At 49.6% G+C, this 26,168-nt stretch overlaps 3 protein-coding genes across 6 annotated transcripts in view; 2 read left to right on the top strand and 1 right to left on the bottom strand.

Moving 5' to 3' along the window:
- Nucleotides 1-8,410, top strand: part of KCNJ10 (potassium inwardly rectifying channel subfamily J member 10) — a 32,721-nt gene extending 24,311 nt beyond the window's left edge. The window contains exon 2 of the mRNA XM_083477292.1: nt 2,344-8,410. Coding sequence (XP_083333418.1) covers nt 2,344-3,480 — 1,137 coding nt within the window. The 3' untranslated portion in view covers nt 3,481-8,410. The remainder of the gene's footprint in view (nt 1-2,343) is intronic.
- The window catches only part of LOC310694214 (zinc finger protein with KRAB and SCAN domains 3-like), a 274,745-nt gene extending 251,302 nt beyond the window's left edge, over nt 1-23,443 (top strand). The window contains exons 2-7 of one of the 2 annotated variants that reach the window (XM_083477221.1): nt 134-380; nt 17,674-18,167; nt 18,418-18,499; nt 18,794-18,873; nt 19,577-19,703; nt 20,828-23,443. In XM_083477221.1, coding sequence (XP_083333347.1) covers nt 17,766-18,167; nt 18,418-18,499; nt 18,794-18,873; nt 19,577-19,703; nt 20,828-21,570 — 1,434 coding nt within the window. In that variant the 5' untranslated portion in view covers nt 134-380; nt 17,674-17,765 and the 3' untranslated portion in view covers nt 21,571-23,443. Of the gene's footprint in view, nt 1-133; nt 381-14,681; nt 14,864-17,673; nt 18,168-18,417; nt 18,500-18,793; nt 18,874-19,576; nt 19,704-20,827 lie in introns of those variants that run through there. The other variant, XM_083477220.1, reaches the window with a different exon arrangement.
- Nucleotides 6,569-26,168, bottom strand: part of LOC310694203 (uncharacterized protein) — a 246,994-nt gene continuing 227,394 nt past the window's right edge. For 2 of the 3 annotated variants that reach the window (XM_083477191.1, XM_083477192.1), the window contains exons 2-6: nt 12,521-13,014; nt 12,189-12,270; nt 11,815-11,894; nt 10,981-11,107; nt 6,569-10,317 (exon numbers count right to left, since the gene is read on the bottom strand). In XM_083477191.1, the coding sequence (XP_083333317.1) occupies nt 9,437-10,317; nt 10,981-11,107; nt 11,815-11,894; nt 12,189-12,270; nt 12,521-12,922 (1,572 nt within the window). In that variant the 5' untranslated portion in view covers nt 12,923-13,014 and the 3' untranslated portion in view covers nt 6,569-9,436. Of the gene's footprint in view, nt 10,318-10,980; nt 11,108-11,814; nt 11,895-12,188; nt 12,271-12,520; nt 13,015-14,254; nt 14,278-26,168 lie in introns of those variants that run through there. The other variant, XM_083477193.1, reaches the window with a different exon arrangement.

Genomic DNA, 26,168 nt, shown 5'->3' with positions numbered 1-26,168 from the left:
CCACTGCCTCCCTCATGCTGGTAGCTTCGAGAACACTGTCCCACCATCTCCTCCTCTGTCATCCCCTTCTCCTTGGGCCCTCCATCTTTCCCAACATCAGGGTCTTTTCCAGGGAGTCTTCTCTTCTCAGGAGGTGGCCAAAGTCTTGGAGCCTCAGCTTCAGGATCTGTCCTTCCAGTGAGCACTCAGGGCTGATTTCCTTCAGAATGGAGAGGTTGGATCTTCTTGCAGTCCATGGGACTCTCAAGAGTCTCCTCCAGCACCAGAATTCAATAGCATCCATTCTTCAGCGATCAGCCTTCTTGATGGTCCAGCTCTCACTTCCATCCATCACTACTGGGAAAACCAGAGCTTTAACTATACGGACCTTTGTTGGCAAGGTGATGTCTCTGCTTTTTAAGATGCTGTCTAGGTTTGCCATCGCCGTTCTCCCAAGGAACAGGCGTCTTTTAATTTTGTGACTGCTGTCACCATCTGCAGTGATCATGGAGCCCAAGAAAGTAAAATCTCTCACTGAGGCGGGGGTATAAATAAAATTTATTATTATTATTATTATTATTATTATTATTATTATTATTATTATTATTAGCAGCAGCCAGGAGGGCTCCAGCCCACCAGAGTTTGCACAGCATTGCCTCGAGAAAAAGTTGCAGTGGATGGGAAAGGGGGGGGGGACTTTTGGAAAGATGTCTGCAGCCGGACCCCAGAAAGAGCATCGCCACCAGCCTTTTGCTCGCGGTTTCATTCGGTTACATAAGAGCAAGTGGAAAATAGGCGGCTGCCGAGTACCCAGTTTTATGGCGCCACCTGCTGGCACAAAGGGGAGAGGCTGAAGGATTCCCTGTAAGGTCTGTGATATCCAGACTTCCCTGAGAAGAGAGACTGGCGGTTGGGCCATTCTGGGAATTGTGTCTCTGGGAGGAGGAAGAGAGGATCTCCCCCAACAGCTCTCAGCACCCTTAAGAAACTACAACTCCCAGGATGCTGTGGGGGAAGACGTGTGTGTTTAAAGTGGGGGGGGGGCTACTTTAAATGTAGGCCCTGTATGCATTTAAGGCGTATCAACCCACTTTTAAAAGCTTTGGGTAAAATTTAGTTGCTTAAGCCTCCCAATGAACACCTCTAAAATAACCAACAGGAAAATGTAACAAGCAGGAAGGGTTAAGAGTCATTGGGGGCCTTCTTCTCCCCCTCCTCCTCCTCTGCAAATTTATCTATTCCTCTTTTTAAACTACCTAATCTGCCATAGGACTGGCAATGCACACTGAAAACATGTTTCATTCCTTCTTCGCTTGACTCCCCTATGGGGAACGGCATCTTCAGGCAATGCAGAGCTAAACTTTGGAACTCCTTGCCACCGGAGGCAGTGACAGCCACCAACCTAGATGGCTTTAAGAGAGGAGGAGACACATTCCCAAAGGCTGTTAATGGCTGCTAGCCAGCAGATCTAAGCCTCACATCCACAGTTGGAGGCTGCGATGGTTCCCAGTTGCCGAAAACCACAGGAGGGAAGAGGGCTCTCGTGTGCAAATCATGTTTGTGAGTTTTCCATAATAGGCATCTGAATGGCCGCTGTAAGAACTGGTGACTGGGGGCGGCCGCCGAGACCACATAACACCGGTCTGGAAAGACCTACATTGGCTCCCAGTACGTTTCCAAGCACAATTCAAAGTGTTGGTGCTGACCTTGAAAGCCCTAATCAGCCTCAGTCCTGTATACCTGAAGGAGCGTCTCCACCCCCATCGTTCTGCCCGGACACGGAGGTCCAGATCCGAGGGCCTTCTGGCGGTTCTCTCACTGAGAGAAGCCAAGTTACAGGGAACCAGGCAGAGGGCCTTCATGGTAGTGGCACCCACCCTGTGGAACACCCTCCCACCAGATGTCAAAGGCATAAACAATTATCTGACTTTTAGAAGACATCTGAAGGCAGCCCTGTTTAGGGAAGCTTTTAATGTTTGATGCATTACTGTATTTTAATATTTTGTTGGAAGCCGCCCAGAGTGGCTGGGGAAACCCAGCCAGATAAGCAGGGTATAAATAATAAATTATTATTGTTGTTGTTGTTTATTGTATTATTATTATTATTATTATTATTATTATTATTATTATTAAAGATGCTGCACTAGGCGGGCACCCCTGGGCCTGACCCAGCACCCAGGCTCTTCTTATCTTCTCATGGAGCTTCCAGGTGTAGAGGAGGTCTACCTAGATTCTTAGGTTCTTATGGGTACCTGCCCACCGTAGGAACAGGACGCTGGCCTGGCTGGGCTCTTTCTATGTTCTGGTGTCAGTTCTCCCATCTCACTCGTCCTCTTTTCCTTTTCTCCTCTCCCCGCCGGCCAGATGACGTCATCCACCAAGGTGTACTACAGCCAGACGACGCAGACCGACAGCCGGCCCCTGATTGGCTCCACCCTGCGCAAGAGGCGGGTCATGACGAAGGACGGGAGAAGCAACGTCCGCATGGAGCACATCGCGGACAAGAGGTTCCTCTACCTGAAGGACCTGTGGACGACCTTCATCGACATGCAGTGGCGCTACAAGCTACTCCTCTTCTCCGCTTCCTTTGCCGGGACGTGGTTCATCTTTGGGGTGATCTGGTACCTGGTGGCCGTGCTGCACGGGGACCTCCTGGAATTCGACCCTCCCGCCAACCACACCCCGTGCGTCATGCAAGTCCACACCCTCACCGGGGCCTTCCTCTTCTCCCTGGAGTCCCAGACCACCATCGGCTACGGCTTCCGCTACATCAGCGAGGAGTGCCCGCTGGCCATCGTCCTGCTCATCAGCCAGCTGGTCCTCACGACCATAATGGAGATCTTCATCACGGGCACCTTCCTGGCCAAGATCGCCCGTCCCAAGAAGAGGGCAGAGACCATCAAGTTCAGCCAGAACGCCGTGGTGGCCCAGCACGACGGCAAGACCTGCTTGATGATCCGCGTGGCCAACATGAGGAAGAGCCTCCTCATCGGGTGCCAGGTAACTGGCAAACTCCTCCAGACCTACCTCACCAAAGAAGGTGAGAACATCCGGCTCAACCAGGTCAACGTGGACTTCCAGGTGGACACGTCCTCCGACAGCCCCTTCCTCATCCTGCCCCTGACCTTCTACCACGTGGTGAACGAGAGCAGCCCCTTCCGGGACATGGCCTTGCGCACCGGGGAAGGAGACTTTGAGCTGGTGGTCATCCTCAGCGGCACCGTGGAGTCCACCAGCGCCACGTGCCAGGTCCGGACCTCCTACCTCCCTGAGGAGATCCTCTGGGGCTACGAGTTCACCCCGGTCATCTCCCTCTCGGCCAGCGGGAAATACGTGGCCGACTTCAGCCTCTTTGAGCAGGTGATCAAAGTGGCGCCCCCTTGCTGCCTTCACGAGACGGTGCGGTACGGGGACCCCGAGAAACTGAAGCTAGAGGAATCCTTTCGGGAGAAAGCAGAGAGGGAAGGGACCCCCTTGAGCGTCCGGATCAGCAACGTTTGACCCTTCGGAGGACTTGTGAGGCCTGTGTTATACGAGTATTGCATCCGAGTGTCTTCATTAGCTTCCAGACTTCCTTACACCCTTCTTTCTGTGGCTGCATTTTCTCTCTCTCAAACTACAGGATGAGAAATCTGTTCTTCTCTTTAGGAATCTGCTAAAGGAACGCAAAGGTCAGCTCCCCTCCTGACTCAGCAGCTCACAGTTAGCGCCAGAATTCAAGGTCTCCTCCGTGGTTTTGACCAACTGCTGGAAGTATATATATCTTTAATTGTGTTTCTTTCTTAAATACAAATAATTGTGCGGTCATTGTTCAGGGGGCCACCAGGTCATGGTTTTTAATAGGAGGCAGAGGCACACGTACCAGCAACTCTATTGTGTCGAATGCTTTTTAAAATATAAATACATGGAGTTTTCTTTCTCTTTTTGCCTTGGAAACTCTTACCACAAAGATTAGCTTTTAATGCCAACCTAACCTGAAAGATACTGACGGATGCATGAGAAAGGGAAACACAAAGATTGGGACAGAGCACTGGGAGTGCCCCACCGCACCAGGCTCCGTGAAATGGAGGGTGTAAATCCTACTAGCGCATACTGTGCAAATTAATATTCTGTTGTGGTCACCACGGGATACCTCAGATGACGCTGGAGAACACATTCACAGCAGGTGTGCCTGGCAATCTGCATTCAACACACCCACCAGACCTCAACGATTTGCAATTCAGAAGCAGCCCTTCGAAGTTTGGAAACACACCCCAGCACTTGATATTTAATGCACAGGTGTCGTATGGCAAAGCAGTACCTTAAGAATTATCGTGTGACCTCCAATCTGGAGGTCTGATGACTCGTTACAAAGCACACCCACCCACCCACTTTTTAAAAAATTTAAAATGCATCCTCCCTGATCTTAAAATACGGAGGTGGAAAGGGAGGAGAAGCAGATTTCGTTTGAAAGCTTTGTAAGAATTGAAACCTGCATGTCTGTCCGTTCGTAAAGTTGTGCTGCAGTGTGAGAGGCATGTCCTGTTAACAAACTGGAATGTGTTGTCACGATCCTTGTTTCTCAGTGCTAGAAAGCTTTCAGTCCCGGGACTAGAGAAGGATCGATGACTCTTTAGCTCCCCAACAGCCTAGGGTGCCTATGTTGGAAACACCAAGCGGAATGCAGGTAGAGTCCGAAAAGAACGCAGGTGTCTCTGTCTCCTGAATCCTGCTCCTTAAAGCAACAGGTGAACCTCTGATCACAACAGACCTGCTGTACTTGTTGTTATTATTACTGTAAATTCTCAACATCAAAAATGCTGAACTTCGGAGCCAAGGAGATGAGTAGAAAGAAGACCTTGTGGAGAACATATTTATCCTCTTTGACCTCCCATCTGTGGCATTTCCCAACTGAGCGGAGAAAGGACTGTGTGTGTGTGTGTGTTGAGATGAAGCTAGCCTAGGGAAAAGGAACGAGGCCAGTGTTGTCTGTCTGATGGGACACACAAAAAAAGTCATGGCGTCCCAATCTGAAGGCTGGTCTGACAGACAGTCCCTATTGAAAGACCTGCCCCACAGGCCTTGCATCTTTGTAAAGCTAACACACTCGCAAAATGGGCTTTTAACACAGATCCATCAGAACGCAGCTCTCAAGCGCTTTTGCTTATTTTAAGTGCAGGGCGAATGGAACTGAGAGCAAATCCCCAAAAAGTTCTGCGGAGTTAGCTCGCTTCTGCACAGCCCTGTTTATTGAGCACTCCTCCTGATCTGTTTGCAGGGAGGTCAGATGCTGCCACGTCACAGCAAATGTCATCCTGCGCTCTCCATGGATTTCCCCCTCACTTTCCTTCCTGCAAAAAAGCCTGATCTTTTGAGGAAGGGGGTTGGTCAGACAAGACTCTAATTGAGCAACTGGAATTTCCCAATATGTGATCCGATTCCCACCCAAAAACATGTGCCCGTCTGGAAGCAGACTCAGAGGCAAAGGTCAATCATAAGACTTGTGAACCCAGGAACAACCTCATCACCAGGCTAAAGTGGAAGATTTTCCAGGGAGGATGAGATACTGTTTGCTTTTCTGTGGCCAGACAGGTCTCTGTTGTCATTGCAGCTGAAAGGAGCCTTCCAGCGGAAAGGAAGGAGCTGGGTTTTGGGGGTGGGGGTGGCGGTAGGGGGCCAATGATTTTTTTTATCTCCCAGAGGCCTCCAAGGCTGTCTGAAGTTGGGGTGTGTGGGTGGGGAGACCCACAGCTGTGCAGAAACTGTCCCAAACAGCTACTTCTGGCTAGATCAAATAGCATTGTGGGTTGTGGGGGTGGAGGAGTTTGAGGGCGGCTTTTGGCTCGTTTTTTTAGGAGTCGGATCATCACGGGCCTAAGATGGTTTCTTACAGGTACGAATTCTAAAACGGTTGTCACACGCATCAAAAAAGAGGGAGTCACTTCCTCTTCGTAGAAAGAAAAGTATCTATTGAAATATATAAATCTATTTATATAAATGAGATATATATAGTTATTTGTAAAAGAGAGAGTATGTGTGTGTCATGGAGCTATTTTGCACTTTGTCGGAAAGAAGCTGGATTCAAAAATTGCTATCGGAGCCAAAAAGAAAAATGGAGGAAGGAAGCAAATCCAAGATGTTCCAGGGATCTTTCCTTTCGTTCCTTCCTTCCTAAATTCTACTGTGCCCAGTGTGGAAATTCCCAGCCCATTCTCTGAAATGAGTCACAGATATTTCTGCAGTGGGAGTGGGGTGGGGAGATTGTTTAAATTGGGGTTTAAGCAAAGTTGGCCCAAAATGTTTGACTGTTGAGCAAAGAGTGATTCCATCAATTGTGCATTACGGAGCGGGGGGTGGACTAGATGCCCTTTGGTGTTCCTTCCAACTCTACTACTCTGTGATTCCATGAACAAAAGCCAAGAGGAAGGGCAGTTGACCCTTTCTTCAAGGCTGGCAAGGGGTCCCACGGAGGAAGGCAGCCTAGCTTAGGGGCTGCAAGACCTGGCTGTGTGGCACACACCCCGTTCGCCTCTCCAGCGGGTGATGTTGGAGAATCCCAAGGAAAACGTTCCCTTGTGTCCAGAACAAAAATCAATCTGGCAAATACAACTGAGATTCACTATTGTTTTCACTCCACAAACATTTATGCAGATGATGCCCTTCCCAGTTCACAGTCCTTTTTCTTGCATTGATACAAACAGGGTGGAATAACAATGCCATCGATTAATTACATAGATTATGTCATTTCTCCATGGTGAAATGAAGGCTGGGATTTCTGCATCACAAGGGATTGGACTGAAGCAGAGCTGGCCGTGACCCACGGATGAAATTCCATAGTTACAATGGGTGTGATGTGGTTTGAATGAGGAATCTCTCCCCCCCCCCCCCCCGCTCTGCCACAAGTTGCACCCGGGTTTTGGAGGCAACGGCTGGCAAAGCCCAACTTTTGCAAGGAAGCGTCACCCCAGCGCCATCGTGCAATTATTTTTGACTAATCCTTTCAGTGCAGTGATGCAACCACACAGGGAGCTGTGTCATACATGGGGTCATGCTACTCCATCTCCCACTGCATGTTTTCCTGGCCACGAAACAAAGGGTCCATCTCTCTGATAAGCTGTTCTGTAGAGACGCTGTCGTATGGACTTGCCCCGAGTTCAGATCCCGCTTCAAGAAGTGAACTGGATGAAGGGCCAGCGACTGAGCCTGAGCTCCTGGTCTTTAAAATACATTGCATTTCCTCCCTTGTCATTGAAATGTGAGAATCCAGCATGGAGAAGCCATCAGTTCCACGATTCCCAAATAAGTGAACTGTGGTGGAGAGAGAGAGAGAGAGTGTGTGTGTGTGTGTGTGTGAGAGAGAGAGAGAGAGAGAGAGATTTAGGAGGATCACAAGGATCTGATTAAATCAGGCACAATGAATTCCCACCACAATTGGTCACTGATGATACACAGAATGTAGTCAGGAGGTGCTCCCAGAAGGGTTTTAATAATGGGATCAGCTTTCAGGGTTGTGTTTTATTTACAGGGTCCATATGGCAATGCCATCAAAATGCCAACGCATATCCCCAAACACACATTAATCTGGATTTTCCTTTTCAGGGGGAAATCTGGTAAATTTAAAAAACCTGTTGCCAATGACGTGGTTGTGATACCTCAACCACCTGTTTACAGGATGAAGCCCCCATTTGAGAGCCGGTGGTACTGTAGTGAGTGCAGGACGAGGAGCTGGGAGAGACCTGGGTTCGAATCCCCACAATGGGCCATGAAACTGACCGGGTGTAACCTTCTGAGCCAGTCCCTGTTTCTCTCAGCCTAACCTACCTCACAGGGTTGTTGTGAGGATTAAACAAGGAGGGAGTGAACCACGTGGAGCAGAAATGCCAGAAATAAATAAATGCGTATAATAGCACCCTTTCAGAGTACAATATTTGCCAAAAAATTAATAATAATAACCCCTATTTGCCATTTTCCTATTAGCAAGAAAAGGCTGTGGGTATGTTTAACTAAGCATTTATTAAAAGAATCTCAACCCCTAGAAAAAAGGGATCTTTAGCGCTGGCTGGCTGGCAACTCGAGCAAACCATGGCATTAATTTCTCAACTATTGATGGCTGGGTGTTTGTGGGGCTGAAGGTGGTCAAACAGGCCAAATACTTCTTGATAACGGAACTGAGCTTCGTGTTAACTTGATTTTTTTGTTGTTGTTGTTAAAGAAAGAGACTTTATTTTGTGCCTGACATAATTATGTACTGTACTTCATAAATATGAAGATTTGTATCCACCGAAGAAGACTTTGCACTAAAAAGAAAAGGTCCAATTTGGGGGGGGGGGGCACGAGGGGGTAAGCGAGAGAGAGAGAGAGAGAGAGAGAGAGAGAGAGACAGGGATCTGTGTTCTTTCTTCTGTTTAGAACAAAGTCATTCAATAACAATAAAAAGAAATCAGATTTTAAAGTGTGTGTTGTTTCAATGGATGGCGACGTGGTCAGTCCATTCCTAATTTAGCTGCGATTCCTGCAGTGCAGCCAGGGGGTGGACTAGATGCCTCTGGGAGCCCCTTCCAACTTCTGTGATTCTGTAATTCTACACGTGCATCTTCATTCAGTGACCAACAGGTGCAAAACCAGGAGTATTCTGAGTGTGTTGCTCCCTCTTCTCTCCAGGGAGAGGAGTGAAAAGGACCATGTGCCTAAAACTCTCCCTTTCTCTCTCCGGACCAGAGCACCTCTGGAAATGCCACTGGGTGGCACTGGCTGACCTCACCAGTGTCGCCAAAGCGCTTGTGACCCTCTTCCCTGATGCAACGTGAAAAAAGGAATCCAAATTGCACTTTGTAGATCAGCAAATGGGTCTGCCATGTGAAGAAAGGTTAGGGCACCGAGAGAGTGAGTGTGTGGTGTAGTGGTTAAGAGCGATAGACTCGTAATCTGGGGAACCGGTTTTGCGTCTCCGCTCCTCCACATGCAGCTGCTGGGTGACCTTGGGCCAGTCACACTTCTCTGAAGTCTCTGCACCCCACTCACCTCACAGAGTGTTTGTTGTGGGGGAGGAAGGGAAAGGAGAATGTTAGCCGCTTTGAGACTCCTGAAGGGGAGTGATAAAGCGGGGTATCTTATTATTATTATTATTAGTGCACTCCACGGTCCTGATAGACGAGGGCAACCTCTTTGCTGGGCAAGAACACTGTTGCAGTCCTCACCCACCTACAATTTAATTAAAGTCTCATAAATTTAAATACAGTGGTACCTCAGGTTAAGTACTTAATTGGTTCCGAAGGTCCGTTCTTAACCTGAAATTGTTCTTAACCTGAAGCACCACTTTAGCTAATGGGGCCTCCCGCTGCTGCCACACCACCGGAGCACGATTTCTGTTCTCATTCTGAAGCAAAGTTCTTAACCTGAAGCACTGTTTCTGGGTTAGCAGAGTCTGTAACCTGAAGCGTATGTAACCCGAGGTACCACTGTATGTACACAGCCACTGCTACAGTTTCCCCCCACTGTGAGTTCGTTGATGTGTTGTGAGATTGTCGCTGCGTCTGAAGCTCTTGCCACATTCGAAGCACCGGTACGGTTTCTCCCCGCTGTGAATTCTTTGGTGGAAAATGAGCGTGTGCCTGTGACTGAAGCTCTTTCCACACTCCAAGCACAGGTGCGGCTTCTCTCCGCTGTGCGTTCTTTGATGGGTAGTGAGCTGGGTGCTCTGGCTAAAGCGCTTCCCACACTCCTGGCACTGGAAAGGTTTCTCCCCAGTGTGGATTCTCTGATGGGCTGCGAGGTTGGCCCTGTGACCGAAGCACTTTCCGCACGCCAAGCAAAGGTACGGTTTCTCCCCGCTGTGAGTTCTCTTGTGAGAAGTGAGAGCGTTGCTCTCGCTGAAGCTCTTCCCACACTCCAAGCACTTGTAGGGTTTCTCCCCCTTATGAATTCTTTGATGGGAAGTGAGCCATTTCTTCCAGGCGAAGCTCCTTCCGCATTCCAAGCACTGATGTGGCTTCTCCTCTGTGTGAACTCTTTGATGGGAAGCGAGGGTGCGCCTGTATCTGAAAACCTTTCCACATTCCAAACACGTGTATGGGTTCTCTCCGCTGTGAGTTCTTTGATGGGTGGTGAGATGGGCGCTCTGGCTGAAGCTCTTTCCACACTGCCGGCACCGAAATGGTTTCTCCCCGGTATGAATTCTTTGATGGGTTGTGAGGTTGGCCCTGTGACTGAAGCTCTTTCCACATGCCGAGCACTGATATTGTTTCTCTTCTCTATGAGTGCTTTCCTGGGAAATGAGATGGACCTTCTTACAGAAGCTCTCACCGCACCCCAAATATTTATGTAGCGTTTCCATTATGCGGATTTCTAACATTTCACCACCTGCAATGAAGAGAAAAACAGGTTAGATCCTCAGGAATCCCCCAATGATGGAGAAATGCAAATGAAAGATTGTTAAAGACAAAGAACTGGAGAGATTTAGATGTCAGAGTTCATGGTTTTCATGGACTAGTAATCACAGGCCTATATATGGGAACCTGAGATTTAAAAAGCCTGACTCTTTTCTGGGAGAGTTTGGCTCAGTCATGTGATCCACTACATCTCCAGGGTCAGTATTTAGTCAACCAAAGACGGACAGAAGCAGAAACAAAAACCTGACAGAATCTGCATCTGCTAGTCTAACAACTCTGAATCCTATATTTTAAAAGGCCTTGAGTTCAGACTAGGCAGATCACTGTTATTTGACTTTCCTCTGAAAAGTTTTATTCTGGATTGTTTTAGTTGACTTTTAATGTAGGTTGCAAACTGCTTTGAGATTCTCTTCTTAAAACTATACAGTGGTATAGAAATGAAGTGCAGGATAGTAATAATAACAACAATTGCAGAAAGAATATTCAGAGACAGACAGGAGATAGTTTGGGGAGTGCTAGAATCCCAGAGGCTGGAGCTGGTGCTGTTGAGCTCCATCCAAATACGGAAGGGATGTCACAGAGAGAAATGCACTGAATTTCAAAACAGAGACCCTGATCCAACAGGGAGCCTTACTGAGAAAGTCCACGATCTCACGATTCTCCGCCATGACTTCCTTATGCAGAGCTCTCTGGTCAGGATCCAGGAATGCCCACTCCTCGTCCGTGAAAGAAACGGCGACGTCTTCAAAGCACACTGGACCCTAAAAGAGAAAAGGAGATGTCCTCCAGTCAGACAGCTGGAAGATGATCTACTGCACTTTGCTCCGGGGTTTTCTGCCTGTTGGTTACTTTTCAGGGATTGTTTTCCTGCACATTTTTATTATGGATGCTTATTTTAACGTATCAAATGAATTCTTCTCTTGCAGCTTTTAATGATGGGTATTACTCATGGTTCAAAGGGGCAGAGGTCAACATTGTGGTCCTCGTGTCATTCTGCCTGCGCAAAGCATTCCAGTCTACCGGAGAGAAGGATCCCCTCTGTCCTCTCCCTGGACGCTGTTCTTGGGGGGACCCTCCCGACGCCCTAAAGCAAACTTCAAGGGGTGAATGGGGACACTGGAAGAGAGCGGGGGAAAGCCCTGCTGTGAAACGGATGGGGCAGCTTAGGTGAATCCTGGCCACTGCTATTCATGGTTTGTCAACTGCTTAGAAGCCTATTTCAGCATTCAGTGACGACTTTATAAAGAAAGCAGGAAGAATGGAGCGACATTCAGAAGGTTAGCTGAGGTGAGGCAGCTGCTCCTTATTCTCAGCACAGAAACCTTCCTGAATGGCCTTTCCAGCTTTTGTGAAGGGCAACTGTGACAGAAGCCAAGTGGAGCAGGCGTGTGACTCATCACTGGGGCCCAGAGGCCTCCTGGCTGCCCCACCCCTCAGCCTCTTGACCCACACAGCTCCTTCCCCCTACCTGATCCGCTTCCACAGCCACCACTTCCCCTCTGACACCATGAAAAGATGGAGGAGGTTTTGCCAAAGTCTTTCTGTCACCTGCGGGAGACAAAGGTAAGGTCTAGAAGAGCATCTCTTACTACAGATGGGCCTTAGAAAAACCTCGCTGAGTGCATTTGGACATTTGTACCCATTTGGTAGCTCAGTTGTGTACATCTTGTAAATCACCCTGAGACCTCTGGGTATAGGGTGGTATAATTAAATATACGTCTCTCCTCCTTGGGGCTCTTGGCTTCAATTGTTTCCCCCCAAAGGATTCAAAGGACTCACAGGTGAGTTTCAGAACCCACAGAATGTGACCAAACAGAGACAAACCTCATCATTCCTCCTTACCCAGTGGCCTCTCTCTGGCGTCCAGCTGAGTCCTCTCTGCCTCAGAGGAACCTGAACCCATTCCTGCAAGCGGATCCATTCCCTGAAATCACAGAATCATAGAATGGAGTCAGCTAGTCCGCCCTCCTGCAATGCAGGAATCTCAACAGAAAGTCCAAACAGAAAGCGGGGAGAAGGATTAGAAAAGGAACAGCAAAGGAAAAGATGTTAGGGCTATCATATAACACTCCTTGGGTTCCTTCCTATCAAGATGGGCCATGAGTAGAGAATCTGGGGATTTCTCCCTCATGTTGGGAGCCCCTTGGGAGTAGCCAGAGGAAAGTCTCTCTCACCTGCTGCTCTGCCTGCTTCCTCTCCTCTGCCTGACTCAGGAGGAAACCTTCGGCCAGGGCCACCGCCTGGGAACTGGTCTCCGCTCCACATTCCCTCACCCAGTTCTCCATCTCCGGTGGAAGGACAGCCAGGAACTGCTCCAAGATCACCAGGTCCAGCATCTCAGCTTTCGTGTGCCTTTCTGGCTTCAGCCACTGACGGTCAAGGTGGTAGAGTCGCCTGCAAACCTCTCGGGGTCCTTTGGCCTCCTGGGGGCAGAACTGCCTGAACTGCTGGCTCTGCGCCTCTGAGCAAGGGGTGTCTTCCTCACCCAGGATCTTCTGCACAGAGTTTTCCCAGAACCCCCCACTGCTCCCATGGCCTCTTCCTGCTTCAGAGCCAGCTGAGTCTTGCTCATCCATCTGTGCTCTCAGGAAACCTCCAAGAGATCAGAAGAAATCCCTTTTTTCCCCTGCCGTGTTCAGTGTGTCAAAATTAGAGCAGCTAGAAAATCCTGCAAAGCAAATGCATCACTCAGTTATAAAATTGACAGGGTCCGGAGAAAAGAAAAATATTCCCTGATCAAGCGTGGATGATCCCTTAAGGTGCCTGCTTGGAGCTTATCCTGCAACTGGGGTTACTCCTGGATCCAAGAGTGTCACTTACGGCTCAGTCAGCCTCTGTGACAGTGCTCATTTCTAGCTCCGGCCTGTTTGCCAGCCCCTGTCCACACTCTGCATCCTATGGGCTTATTACAGTGTTGAAGAGCTGCCCTTGAAGAAGACTCAGAAACCGGTTTAAAACACAGCAGCCAGATTCCTGCCTGGGTCCCCCTCTATTTCACAGTTCCCTTTAAAGACGCCCACCTTCCTCTCCAGGGAGCTCAAGGCATCATCCATGGATCTAGCCCTCCTCATGCAACCCTTAGGAACATATTCTGCTCCTCTTTTAAACGCAGCCGCAGGGCTTGTCAATTCGTTTCCAAGTGCAATGCGCCTTTCGCTGAGGCCCCCCAATATCTGAAAAACCTCCCCCTTCCCTACATGCCCTCTTGGGGGCTCAGGTGGGCAGAGGGTTGGCCACCCCCTCCCCTGGCACCTTCCACCACCCACACCACCCGAGCAGAGGTAAAGCTAAAGGGACCCCTGACCATTAGGTCCAGTCGTGGCCGACTCTGGGGTTGCTGCGCTCATCTCTCTTTACTGGCTGCGGGAGCCGGCGTACAGCTTCCGGGTCATGTGGCCAGCAGGACTAAGACGCTTCTGGCAAACCAGAGCAGCGCACGGAAATGTCATTTACCTTCCCGCCGGAGTGGTACCTATTTATCTACTTGCACTTTTGAACTGCTAGGTGGGCAGGAGCAGGGACCGAGCAACGGGAGCTCACTCCATCGCGGGGATTCGAACCACCAACCTTCTGGTCGGCAAGTCCTGGGCTCTGTGGTTTAACCCACAGCGCCCCCCGCGTTCTTCTCCACTAGCAGACCCACCCCTATTCCTGCAACTGTCACTTGTTTTCCTTCTTTCTGAGATGGAAATTCCAAGCGGCTTGGGCAATGGGTGCAGCAGCCGTAGCTTCCAGTATGACTGGCGGGGCTAGACTAGAGGACCTCATGGGTCCCCTCCCACTCTGCGGCTCTGTGGGTCTGAAGGTGGATGAGGGACCCCCAGAAGGAGGCCCCGTGTCCCCCTCCCCGACACCCCACAACCTCCGCTCCCCCGCCTCCCCCCCAGCACCCCAGAGGGGAGCCTCACCCCGGAAGCGCCACGAAGGGGGAAAGAGGCAGGAAGTGACGCGCGCGGGAGGGGGTCTCGCCCGCCCCTCCTCGCCCTCATTTCCTGTCCTCCCCAGCTGCTATTTCAGGAGAGGAGGCGGGAAGAGGCGCCGCGTTGCTTAGCGACGTGACGCCAAAGCACTCCAAAGACGCCATCTTGGAAGAGGGAGGGAGGGAAGCAGCGCGAAAAGCGGCCGAAAGGGAGGAGGGCCCGCGGCTGGGAAGTGAGCGAGAGGCGCCGCCTGAGGAGAGGCAGCGGGGGCAGAAGCAGCGCGGGAAGCGGGCGGAGAAAGCCCCGCCGCCATCATAGAAGAGCCGCCGCCATCTTGGACGAGGGCAGCCTCTGAGGAGGGGCCCGAGGGCGGGAAGTGACGCGCGCCGCGAGGCCCGATTGGAGGAAGGGCGGAGGGCGGGCGGAAGTGCCCCTCCCGCCATGCAGGACGAGGGCAGGTCTTCGGAGAGGCGGGCGGCGCGGCGCTGCTCTCTCTCCTCGGCAAGTGCTGCTTCCTTCCCTGGCGCCTTCGGGGGAAGACGGCCATTTCGCGGTGGACTCCCTCGCGGCGCGCCCTCCCGGCAGCAGCAGAAGCCGGTGAGAAAGGCGGCCTTGCGGGGGGCGGAGAGCGGAGAGAGCCCGGCTGTGTTGCTGAGTCATTTAGTCGCGCCCGCCTCTCCCAGCCAGGGTGGCCTAGTGGTTAGAGCGGCAGTCTCGTAATCTGGGGAACCGGGTTCGCGTCTCCGCTCCTCCACATGCAGCTGCTGGGTGACCTTGGGCCAGTCACACTTCTGTGAAGTCTCTCAGCCCCACTCACCTCACAGAGTGTTCAGGGAAGTTCTTAACGTGTGATTTTACTGTATTTTTGGTTTTATGGAAGCCGCCCAGAGTGGCTGGGGGGGCCCAGCCAGATGGGCGGGGTATAAATTATTATTATTATTATTATTATTATTATTATTGGGGAGGAAGGGAAAGGAGAATGTGAGCCACTTTGAGACTCCTGAAGGGGAGTGAGAAAGCGGGGTATCAAGGACTTCCAGTTAGCGCCAGCGACTAATGGCGGATTCCCTCCGCGCTCCGGAGGGAACCGGCTCTGCAGGATCGGGTCTTGCCGCGCCGGCGAAGCGGGGACCCTAAAAAATCACAGGTGGAGAATCCTGTGAACGTGGTGACTCGGCGGGCACCACTTGCGCCCCCCGATCTGCGAAGGAGCCTTTTTAAAGGGGTCGGGGTTCGGCGTGGTGCTGAGAGTACTTCCTCTTCTTCTGTGAAGCCGCAAGCCATTGTCGGAGAGCGCTGGCTTCTTCTTTTGAACAATCGGATTTCAAAGTAACAACCCGTTAGTAACATGGAAATTTGGGCTCTAAAGGAAGAATTTCTTTGAATCAGGAACGAGCGGGGAAGGGTTAAAAAGGAAGTCCGCCCCCCCTCTTTGTAAACATCATAAAGCAAAGGACCTGCGACCTAAGGTCGTAAGAATTTTTCTCTTTTCTCTTGTAAAAGACTTTAATTCCACGGTTTGATATTACAAAATTTTTACTGGAGGATTAAGAACTGATTTTGAGAGCTAAAGTTCCATCCCCCCCCCCCGGACCCGGGATCGCCCCGAGAGAGAGCCTGATGATGAAGTATTGAAGAGCTTGACAGCTGTCAAGTCAGCTGTCAAGACGGAAAAAGAGAACACTGTTATTGTTGTTTCTGCCGGCTACATTGGTTACAATCTGTTACAATCTGTTGACAAGAAGGAAGGGCTGTTACAAAATAACTGGATTTCTGGACTCGAGCTGAAAAGAATATTAAGGAACTAAAATCCCCCTAGAGGGACTTGGTGACATTGCAGAAATGGCTGGAGGAGGGAAAATCCAGGATGAATTGGATAGAGCATTTGTTCTCTTGGGAAAGTTACAAGGTCAATTTGATGTTATGGCTACAAATGTCTCAGCTCTGGACTCATATGTTTCAACTCTGGACTTAACAGTAAATAACATTCTTGGATTGGATAAGGACTGGAAACAAGGAGCCTATTTAACTGGGCAAATAGAGAAATCCGAGAGTTTTGAGAAAATGGATAAGGAGACATATGTCGCCCTTGAAGAAAAGGAAGGAGGAGCTGGTGTGCAGATGTCAAAAGAGAGGGTTACTTTGAGGCCTGACAGGATGGCAATGAAGGAAAATAAAAATTTGATGTGGGAAGCTTGGCCTGAACTGGAGATTGAGAAATGGAGAGATCTTATGATGTGGAGATCAGAAGACCAAAGGATTACAAATGTGATTAAGGTGGAGGTTAGAGCTTTGGGGACTTTTGGACTGGAAAGGAGCGAGAAACAAGAAATGGAACACCCCATAGGCTCTACCTTTAAGTATGGAGGCCTAGCTGGAAAAAGCATGGATCCTGTTGGGCCGGAGCATCTCCAAGATTTGGTGTTCAGTATCAAGGTCTATCAAAAAGACCGGCAGAGAGGAACTGAGAGACAATCAAGTGCCTCGGACGTGAGATCTCCAGGCTGATAGTAGATTAAGACTGATGGACATTTTGGGGGGCTGAAACCGGGAAAGGGGGGTGGAGTTTGAGATTCTAAAGGGTTCATAACTACAATTTATTCTGTTGCTTTTATTTTTTCTTACCATTGTTATGTAAATTGGGAAATTCGTGGAAGGGAATCTTGATCGACCTTAGAAAAAATGTTTAAAGAATAAGAACTGATGTATAAGTTTGGATAAGGTAAAACTGGTTTTGTTTTTTTTAAATGAACTAAACTAAATGAGAATAAGGTTATCAAAAATTAACTGAAGAAAGGGACAAGAAACACTGCAAAATTAATGAATGTTAGAATGTTGACGGCTTAGAAGCTAAGTGGTTTATAGCAGTAATGTTTAAGTCAAAAGAAAAGAAAGGTTAAAACTAAATGAAATTAAGGGAGAGGACTTGCTGAATAAATATTTTGAAATTGGAATACAGAAAGGGGAGGTAGGAGGAGGTCGGCGAAGTAAGGTATAAGAACATAAGGGATTGAAATTATACCTGTTCTTTTTTGTCTGTGTTTTGTTTGCTTTTCTTTTGTATATAATTTCTGAAACTCCAATAAATATCTATTAAAAAAAAAAGATAAAGCGGGGTATCAAATCCAAACTCCTCCTCTTCTTCTTCGTGACCCCCTGGACCAGAGATGCCAGGCCCTCCTGTCTTCCACTGCCTCCCTCATGCTGGTAGCTTCAAGAACACTGTCCCACCATCTCGTCCTCTGCCGTCCCCTTCTCCTTGGGCCCTCCATCTTTCCCAACATCAGGGTCTTTTCCAGGGAGCCCAGGCCAGGTTCCTAGCAAGCCTCATCCACGCTTGATCAGGGAACATCTTTCTTTTCTCCAGAGTGTTAATTTTATAACTGAGTAATGCATTTGCTTTGCAGGATTTTCTAGCTGCTCTAATTTGGACACACTGAACACGGCAGGAGAAAAAAGGAATTTCTTCTGATCTCTTGGAGGTTTCCTGTGAGCACAGATGGATGAGCAAGACTCAGCTGGCCCTGAAGCAGGAAGAGGCCATGGGAGCAGTGGGGGATTCTGGGAAAACTCTGTGCAGAAGATCCTGGGTGAGGAGGACACCCCTTGCTCAGAGGCGCAGAGCCAGCAGTTCAGGCAGTTCTGCCCCCAGGAGGCCAAAGGACACCGAGAGGTTTGCAGACGACTCTACCACTTTGACCATCAATGGCTAAAGCCAGAAAGGCACACGAAAGCTGAGATGGTGGACCTGGTGATCTTGGAGCAGTTCCTGGCTGTCCTTCCTCTGGAGATGGAGAACTGGGTGAGGGAATGTGGAGCAGAGACCAGTTCCCAGGCAGTGGCCCTGGCCGAAGGTTTCCTCCTGAGTCAGGCAGAGGAGAGGAAGCAGGCAGAGCAGCAGGTGAGAGAGACTTTCCTCTGGATGCTCCCAAGGGGCTCCCAACGTGAGGGAGAAATCCCCAAATTCTCTACTCATGGCCCATCTTGATAGGAAGGAACCCAAGGAGTGTTATATGATAATCCTAACATCTTTTCATTTGCTGTTCCTTTTCTAATCCTTCTCCCCGTTTTCTGTTTGGACTTTCTGTTGAGATTCCTGCATTGCAGGAGGGCGGACTAGCTGACTCCATTCCATGATTCTGTGATTTCAGGGAATGGATCTGCTTGCAGGAATGGGTTCAGGTTCCTCTGAGGCAGAGAGGACTCAGCTGGACGCCAGAGAGAGGCCACTGGGTAAGGAGGAATGATGAGGTTTGTCTCTGTTTGGTCACATTCTGTGGGTTCTGAAACTCACCTGTGAGTCCTTTGAATCATTTGGGGGGAAACAATTGAAGCCAAGAGCCCCAAGGAGGAGAGACGTATATTTAATTATACCACCCCATACTTGGAGGTCTCAGGGTGATTTACAAGATGTACACAACTGAGCTACCAAATGGGTACAAATGTCCAAATGCACTCAGCGAGGTTTTTCTAAGGCCCATCTGTAGTAAGAGATGCTCTGCTAGACCTTACCATTGTCTCCCGCAGGTGACAGAAAGACTTTGGCAAAACCTCCTCCATCTGTTCATGGTGTCAGAGGGGAAGCGGTGGCTGTGGAAGCGGATCAGGTAGGGGGAAGGAGCTGTGTGGGTCAAGAGGCTGAGGGGTGGGGCAGCCAGGAGGGCTCTGGGCCCCAGTGATGAGTCTCACTCCTGCTCCACTTGGCTTCTGTCACAGTTGCCCTTCACAAAAGCTGGAAAGGCCATTCAGGAAGGTTTCTGTGCTGAGAATAAGGAGCAGCTGCCTCACCTCAGCTAACCTTCTGAATGTCGCTCCATTCTTCCTGCTTTCTTTATAAAGTCGTCACTGAATGCTGAAATAGGCTTCTAAGCAGTTGACAAACCATGAATAGCAGTGGCCAGGATTCGCCTAAGCTGCCCCATCCGTTGCACAGCAGGGCTTTGCCCCGCTCTCTTCTCTCTTCCAGTGTCCCCATTCACCCCTTGAAGTTTGCTTTAGGGCGTTGGGAGGGTCCCCCCAAGAACAGAGGACAGAGGGGATCCTTCTCTCCGGTAGACTGGAATGCTTTGCGCAGGCAGAATGACACAAGGACCACAATGTTGACCTCTGCCCCTTTGAACCATGAGTGATACCCATCATTAAAATACACAAGGGAAGAATTCATTTGATACGTTAAAATAAGCATCCATAATAAAAATGTGCAGGAACACAATCCCTGAAAAGTAACCAACAGGCAGAAAACCACGGAGCAAAGTGCAGTAGATCATCTTCCAGCTGTCTGAGTGGAGGACATTTCCTTTTCTCTTTCAGGGTCCAGTGTGCTTTGAAGACGTTGCCGTTTCTTTCACGGACGAGGAGTGGGCATTCCTGGATCCTGACCAGAGAGCTCTGCATAAGGAAGTCATGGCGGAGAATCGTGGGATCGTGGACTTTCTCAGTAAGGCTCCCTGTTGGATCAGGGTCTCTGTTTTGAAATTCAGTGCATTTCTCTCTGTGACATCCCTTCCGTATTTGGATGGAGCTCAACAGCACCGGCTCCAGCCTCTGGGATTCTAACACTCCCCAAACTATCTCCTGTTTGTCTCTGAATATTCTTTCTCCAATTGTTGTTATTATTACTATCCTGCACTTCATTTCTATACCACTCTATAGTTTTAAGAAGAGAATCTCAAAGCAGTTTGCAACCTACATTAAAAGTCAACTAAAACAATCCAGAATAAAACTTTACAGAAGATAGCCTGGCTAGTCTGAACTCATAAGGGCTTCTTACTGTAGGTTTCAAAGTTCTTAAGAAAGTGGAAGTGGTTTCTCCCGGGTATTTTTGTTTTTGCTTCTACCCATTTTCAGTTGACCAAAGAGATTACTGACCTTGGAAAGGAAGTGGATCCCATGATTGAGCCAAAAATACCTCTCCCAGAAAAGAGTCAGGCTCTTTGAATCTCAGGTTCCCATAAATAGGCCTGTGATTATTAGTCAATGAAACCGTGAACTACATATATATCCATATATAAAGATATATATAGATATATAGATATCTCTATATGTACTCCCAGACCAGTATGAGGAGCCTTGACTAGGGTTCCTTCCTCCAGGGGGCGCTGCTCGCAGAGGGACTCAGGAGCAGCAGTGGTTTCCCCCGCAATATACCACTGAGTGAAACCACCATCCCACTCTGCCTTCATACAACTCAGAGGCAGAAACAGCTTGTTCTTCCCTCTGCATCTTTGATCTGGTCGACTGAGGAGTGTGCAGCAGCCCTTGCCTCAGTGGAGCACTTAAAGGAAGCCCCAGCTGGCAAGCTGCCTCTGCTCCCAGGGTGAGAGATGGGGCAGTTTCGCCCTGTGTCTCGTGGGCAGAGGCCAGTGCATCTTGTTTTTTCAACATTGCAGTATATTGCCAAATGTTTGGCTAGTCTGTTTAGCTGGTGATACACCACGATGTTGAAAAGCTGGTATTTCTCAGCCCTCTGAATCTCTTCAGTTCTTTGACTAAAACAACCTTTCACTCTCGTTGCTCAATAATTGGGGGTTTCCTGAGAATCTGTTTTTCTCTTCCTTACAGGTGGCAAAATGTTAGAAGTGAAGAACAAGGGGGACCACAGCAAAATCCATATAGTGGAGATGCTACATAAATATTTGGGGTGCGGAGAGAGCTGCTGTCAGAAGGTCCATCTCACTTCCCAGGAAAGAACTCGTAGAGAAGAGAAACAGTATCCGTGCTCGGCATGTGGAAAGAGCTTCCGTCGGAAGAACTATCTCGTTTCCCATCAAAGAATTCATACCGGGGAGAAACCATTTCGGTGCCAGGAGTGTGGAAAGAACTTCCGTCGGAAGAACCATCTCGTTTCCCATCAAAGAATTCATGCAGGGGAGAAACCATTTCAGTGCTTGAAATGTGGGGAATGTTTTGAGAACAGCACACGCTTATGTCTCCATCAGAGTAGTCACAGTGGGGAGAAACTATTTCAATGCCAAGAGTGTGACAAGAGCTTCAGACGGAAGGACCATCTCACTTCCCATCAAAAAATTCACACAGCGGAGATGCCCTTTCGGTGCTTGGAGTGTGGAAAGAACTTCCGTTGGAAGGCGAGTCTCATTTACCATAAAAAAAATCATACAGGAGAGAAACCGTGTCAGTGCTTGGAATGTGGAAAGAGGTTTACTGTAAACTCAAGCGTCCGTCGGCATCAGCGTATTCACCATGGGGAGATACCGTTTCAGTGCCAAGAGACTGGAAAGAGCCTCAGTCAGAGCACCCGTCTCATGCGCCATCAGAGAATTCATACACGCGAGAAACCCTGTTGATGCCTGGAATGTGGGAAGGGCTTCAGCTGCAAGGACCGTCTCACTTCCCATCAAAGAATTCACAGCAGGGAGAAACCATATCAGTGCTTGGAATGTGGGAAGAGTTTCACCTTTAAGGAAAGTCTCACTTCCCCTCAAAGAACCCATAGTGGCAAGAAACCATATCATGGCTTGGTACAAATTTAATTTTTGGATACTTGGTACGTGAGGATTTCAACAGTGTTTTTGCTTTCAGCAACTCAGCAAAGAAATTGACCTTGTCTCTCAAGGCCATGGAGTTCACACCCGATATAGGCAGCAGTTCTTTATACTTCTTATCCAGATTTGCAAGGTGCTGGAATACCTCCTTATTGTCTGGGGAGGGGGACAAGAGCAGTTTGGCAGCACTGATGAAGTTGCCGTCAACGCTGAGCAATTTAGACACGGCCACTTCAAGAGCCTCCAAGTTGCCAAACGGTGGTGTGCCTTGTTTACTCTTGCTGCAGGACCTGACCGCTGGAAAGAAAGGAGTCTCAATATGTTCACTGCCCTGGGCAAAAATGAGGATGCTAAAGGATGCTGGGCCCAAAATGGCAAGTCCTCGCAGCTCCCCACCCCCTGCTGAAGGGCTAACTCCATTTTTCAATTTCTCTCTCCCACCCCACTCCCCAGCAAAGCTTTTCCCCCAGTGTCGCTGGAGAAGAGGTGAGCAATCATTGGATGGTAGAGTTTAAGGGTGTGTGACACACACACACACACACACACACACACACACACACGCAATACTAAGGAAGAACTTGGAACAGCCGCCTCACCTGGGAGCCACAAACCCGCCTGGATGAAGGTCAGAAGGATCCTTGTTTGTGGCCTCTTTCCAGTCAGCATCCGTCTAGCGCAGCTTATTCAGAAGCCTGGTGGCTCCTACATGCTAGAAAAGTCACTCCCAGGAGGAGGACAGGAAAGCCCGTCTCCTCCTTACAAAAAGGCCAAAGGAGTGAGCATCATAGAATAATTGTAGATTTGGAAGGGATCCCAAAGCTCATCTTGTCCAACCCACTGCAAGGCAGGAAACAAGGAGAAGAGAATTTTATTGGCAGCCCATTGACCAGCAACACAACCTTCAGTGCAGGCGGCTCCTCTTCCGGGTTCCTGCTGGCCAGAATGTTTTTCCCTAATGCTCCATCCCACTCCCCGGGCTTCACGTGTTCTCTTTCCCTCACCCCCAGGAAGTCAGTACAGCTTCTGTGTCCATTGAGTATTCTCCATTCTCATTGAGCTGTTTTGAGGTTCTCCCTCACCCCCCCAATATATTTGTGTTATTTCTGCTTGACAGCCCCTTGTTGGGTGCCAGTCGTGCAGTTTTGGCACCAGAAGGGATTCCTCGGGGTCCCTTCCCGCTCTACAGTTCCATGCTGCTACTCAGTAACAAGTTTGCTATAGGTGTTTTGCAGGGAGGGTGAGAGGCATGGAGAAAAGGAGGCCCCGTAATGTCGTTGTCCCCACTCTCTCTTGGTGCATCAGAAGTCAAAGAAGCATGTTGCTCCGTTGGCAAAGCAGCAGAATGGCACAAAAGAGTGAGACACTTTCTGTGGGAAATTGCAGTCAAACATAGCCATGCATGAGAGCTAGTTAGTGCATGAAGGGGTTAAGAGCAGAGAGTTCTGTTCCAAGGCCCAGCTAGGTCATGCCCCCCTTTACCTCTCTTCCTCCCTCCTCCCACTCTCTCTGACCAAGGAGGACATGTCTAAGCTTTGCTCCCAAGTTTAGAGCCCATCTTTAGAACTATATTCTGTATTTCCTGCCCAAGAGGATTCTGTCGGCGTTCTCCTTGCAGCTGCATGGAACAACACATGTCTCAGACCTTTGAATCTGTTAATAAAGTGTTTTAAACTTACATAGAGTCGTGTGGTCTGTCCTTTGCCAAAGGGGGTAGACAGAAGGGAGTGTTGTAAACAAGAGAGCTCTAATAGCCTAGATTCCTAACGCTATACAGTCGTACCTCGGAAGTTGGACAAGGGTGTGACAAGGGTGTGAGCCTGTGACCTGGCCCAGGAACTAAGTATTTATCATTACAAAAGACTGGCCAGGCTCCCCAGGAAATCCAATCAAGTGACCATTCAACAGGTCACCTGCCAGACAGGAGGTAAACAAAGCACTCAGATTTCTGCTGTAGACCGCCCTTTCTGTGATGTAGGTATGATGTATCGGGGGGGGGGTCTTGAGCTACATCCCTTCTGTGATGTGTGTATGATGTATGGAGGGGTGGTCTTGAGCTCCAGGGCAGGGAATTAAAAATGTCTATATAAGGGCAGGCAGACTGTGCTGGTCCAGGGGGCAGGTTGCCGTGGGGCGAGGTCCAGGACCTGAGTCGAGGGTCGGCAGACAGTCCTCCTCGGGCAAAGCAGGGTCCGCAGCGAGGAGCCGGGCAAGGACAGGAACTTTGGGGGAACCAGACTGGGTGCTGGCCGAAACAGCTCTACAATGATGTTGCTCCCGCCACCTGGGACCGGGCTGACTGGCCTTTATCTTCTCTGAGGCCAGGGGCGGTCCCGGCCCCCAGGAGACCCGCCTCTCCTGGCCTTAAGGCGAGCACTCCTCCTGGGAGAAACCAGTTCCCTTCGCCTCTCTGCCCTGAGCCTCTGCAGTTCAGGAGAGGCTGAAGGATTGCTGGGCCCAGGGGGAGACTCATCTGTAGGCAATGGGTCCTCCATCACCTCCGGAGCCAGAGTGGATTCACCTGGTGCCTGCTCCTGAGGATCCGGCACAGGTGCAGGTGCTTCAGGATCAAGGCCCTGCCCCAGTTCGGCCGGCCCTGGAGGTGGGGACTCCTGTGCAGGCTGGGATTCCTCCGGTTCAGCCTCTGAGTCGGATTCCCAGGCCATCACACACACCTTGGTTCAGGGTCCTCCTCCTTTCCTGCGTGTGGGGAGTGAGGACCCTGTTGCAACAGATCAATAAAGATCAGGCTTACAAGCTGCTTTGCTTCTCAGTATTCTTCTCAGAGCTGGCTTCTGTTATTCTCTCCTACCAATAGGGAACCTACATAAGACGATATATGGGCTCTTTGATACCCCATAAGGGGGAAAAAGGGCAGATTTTTGTTCACCACACTATGTTCTTAGGGGCATTTGGCCACTGTGAGGACAGGAATCTGGTCTAGACTGGCCCCCTCTGGCCTGGTCCAGCAACAGCTGGGCTATCCTGTTCTTAGAAAAATAATCACAAGCCACTTATTTTAAAAAGCCAAGAGCCTGACGACCGTTGCACCGGAAGAACAGCCGTATCATCTGTTTCTCCTGTGTCAGCCGAGCGAAGGCGTGATGTCAGTTCCAGGGAACTGTCTAGAAATTGCTGCTTATTGCAGATCCTGAAAGTCATTCTGGCCCTCATAACATTTGCTGCCCGCGCCCAGTTCCTCTTTGACTCCTTTTCCTGCTGAGCCTAAAAAAAAAGCCCCGATTCTGGATCCCGTGATTCTCCCCTCTTCTTCTGCTGATTGGGGTGAAAAGGGGGAATCGAAAGATTTGGGCTTCCTTGAGCCTGTGTCTCAGGCCAGTGCTGAACCGGAGAAGCGAAGAGGCCAGCCAGGGTTCAGTGCGGATGCAGCCGAGGGGCAAGTCTGGGAGGAGCGAATCTCCTGCCTCGTGGAGGTCCCTGGTTCAAGCCCTGGGGTCTCCAGGCAGGGCTGGGAATGGGTCTAAAAACCCGGACAACTGCTGCCCGTCCATGTAGACAGGACTGAGCTGGGGGCACCAACTGGGCGACTGAGCGGAAGGCAACTTAACTGGGTTCCCAATGAAATCACTCAGAACCTGAGGAGTCACTTAGGATACTGCAAAGGGATTCTATAGATCCCCCCCCAACGTATTTTTATTAAAGATTTTTTGGTTTACAAAAGTATGTGCAATGTCTCTTTTTTCAAGTTACATTTTCTGCAAATCAGTTTCATTTGTTGAGACGTTAGTGTTACCTTAGGAAGAGAAGGGGGAAAGAGGTGGAGGGGGGAATGGGGAGGGGGGTTGGAGTTGGGGGGCGATGTTTCTATTTTACTTAACATATGGGGGGGGGGTCAGCACCGCTTGTGTGGGTTCTTTTTGCTATTCGCTTGTGTTCCTTTGGTGGTGAGAGAGGTTGGGGTTGCCCTAGGCCAGGCATAGGCAACCTCGGCCCTCCAGATGTTTTGGGACTACAGCTCCCATCATCCCTGACCCCTGGTCCTGTTAGCAAGGGGTGATGAGAGTTGTAGTCCCAGAACATCTGGAGGGCCGAGTTTGCCTATGCCTGCCGTAGGGTGTGGTTGTTTCTTTGTGGTTGGCTGTGGTGAATTTTGTTTTCATGTGTGCGTGGGGTGGGAGGGTGTTTTGGATCAGGATAGCCATATTGATTTGTATGCTGTTGGTGGATTTTTCTCGTTTTCTTGTTGGGCTGTGGGTATGATAAAGGGGAGCCATAACGGGGTGAAGGTGTCTTCTTCCATTTGTCCCCGTTTCAGTTTCAGTTTGTTGGTTAGTTTTTCTAGTAGGGCTGTTTCCCATACTATTTGGTACCATTGGTCCATGCTTACTCCTGACAGGTCTCTCCAGCGTGATTCTATAGATATTTGAACCAGCACATTATAG

The sequence above is a fragment of the Podarcis liolepis genome (genome assembly GCF_965112155.1).
Source record: "Podarcis liolepis genome assembly, chromosome: 15".
Taxonomy (NCBI): domain Eukaryota; kingdom Metazoa; phylum Chordata; class Lepidosauria; order Squamata; family Lacertidae; genus Podarcis; species Podarcis liolepis.
The sequence above is the reverse complement of the archived record's forward strand: the minus strand, read 5'-3'. Positions and strand labels throughout refer to the sequence as shown.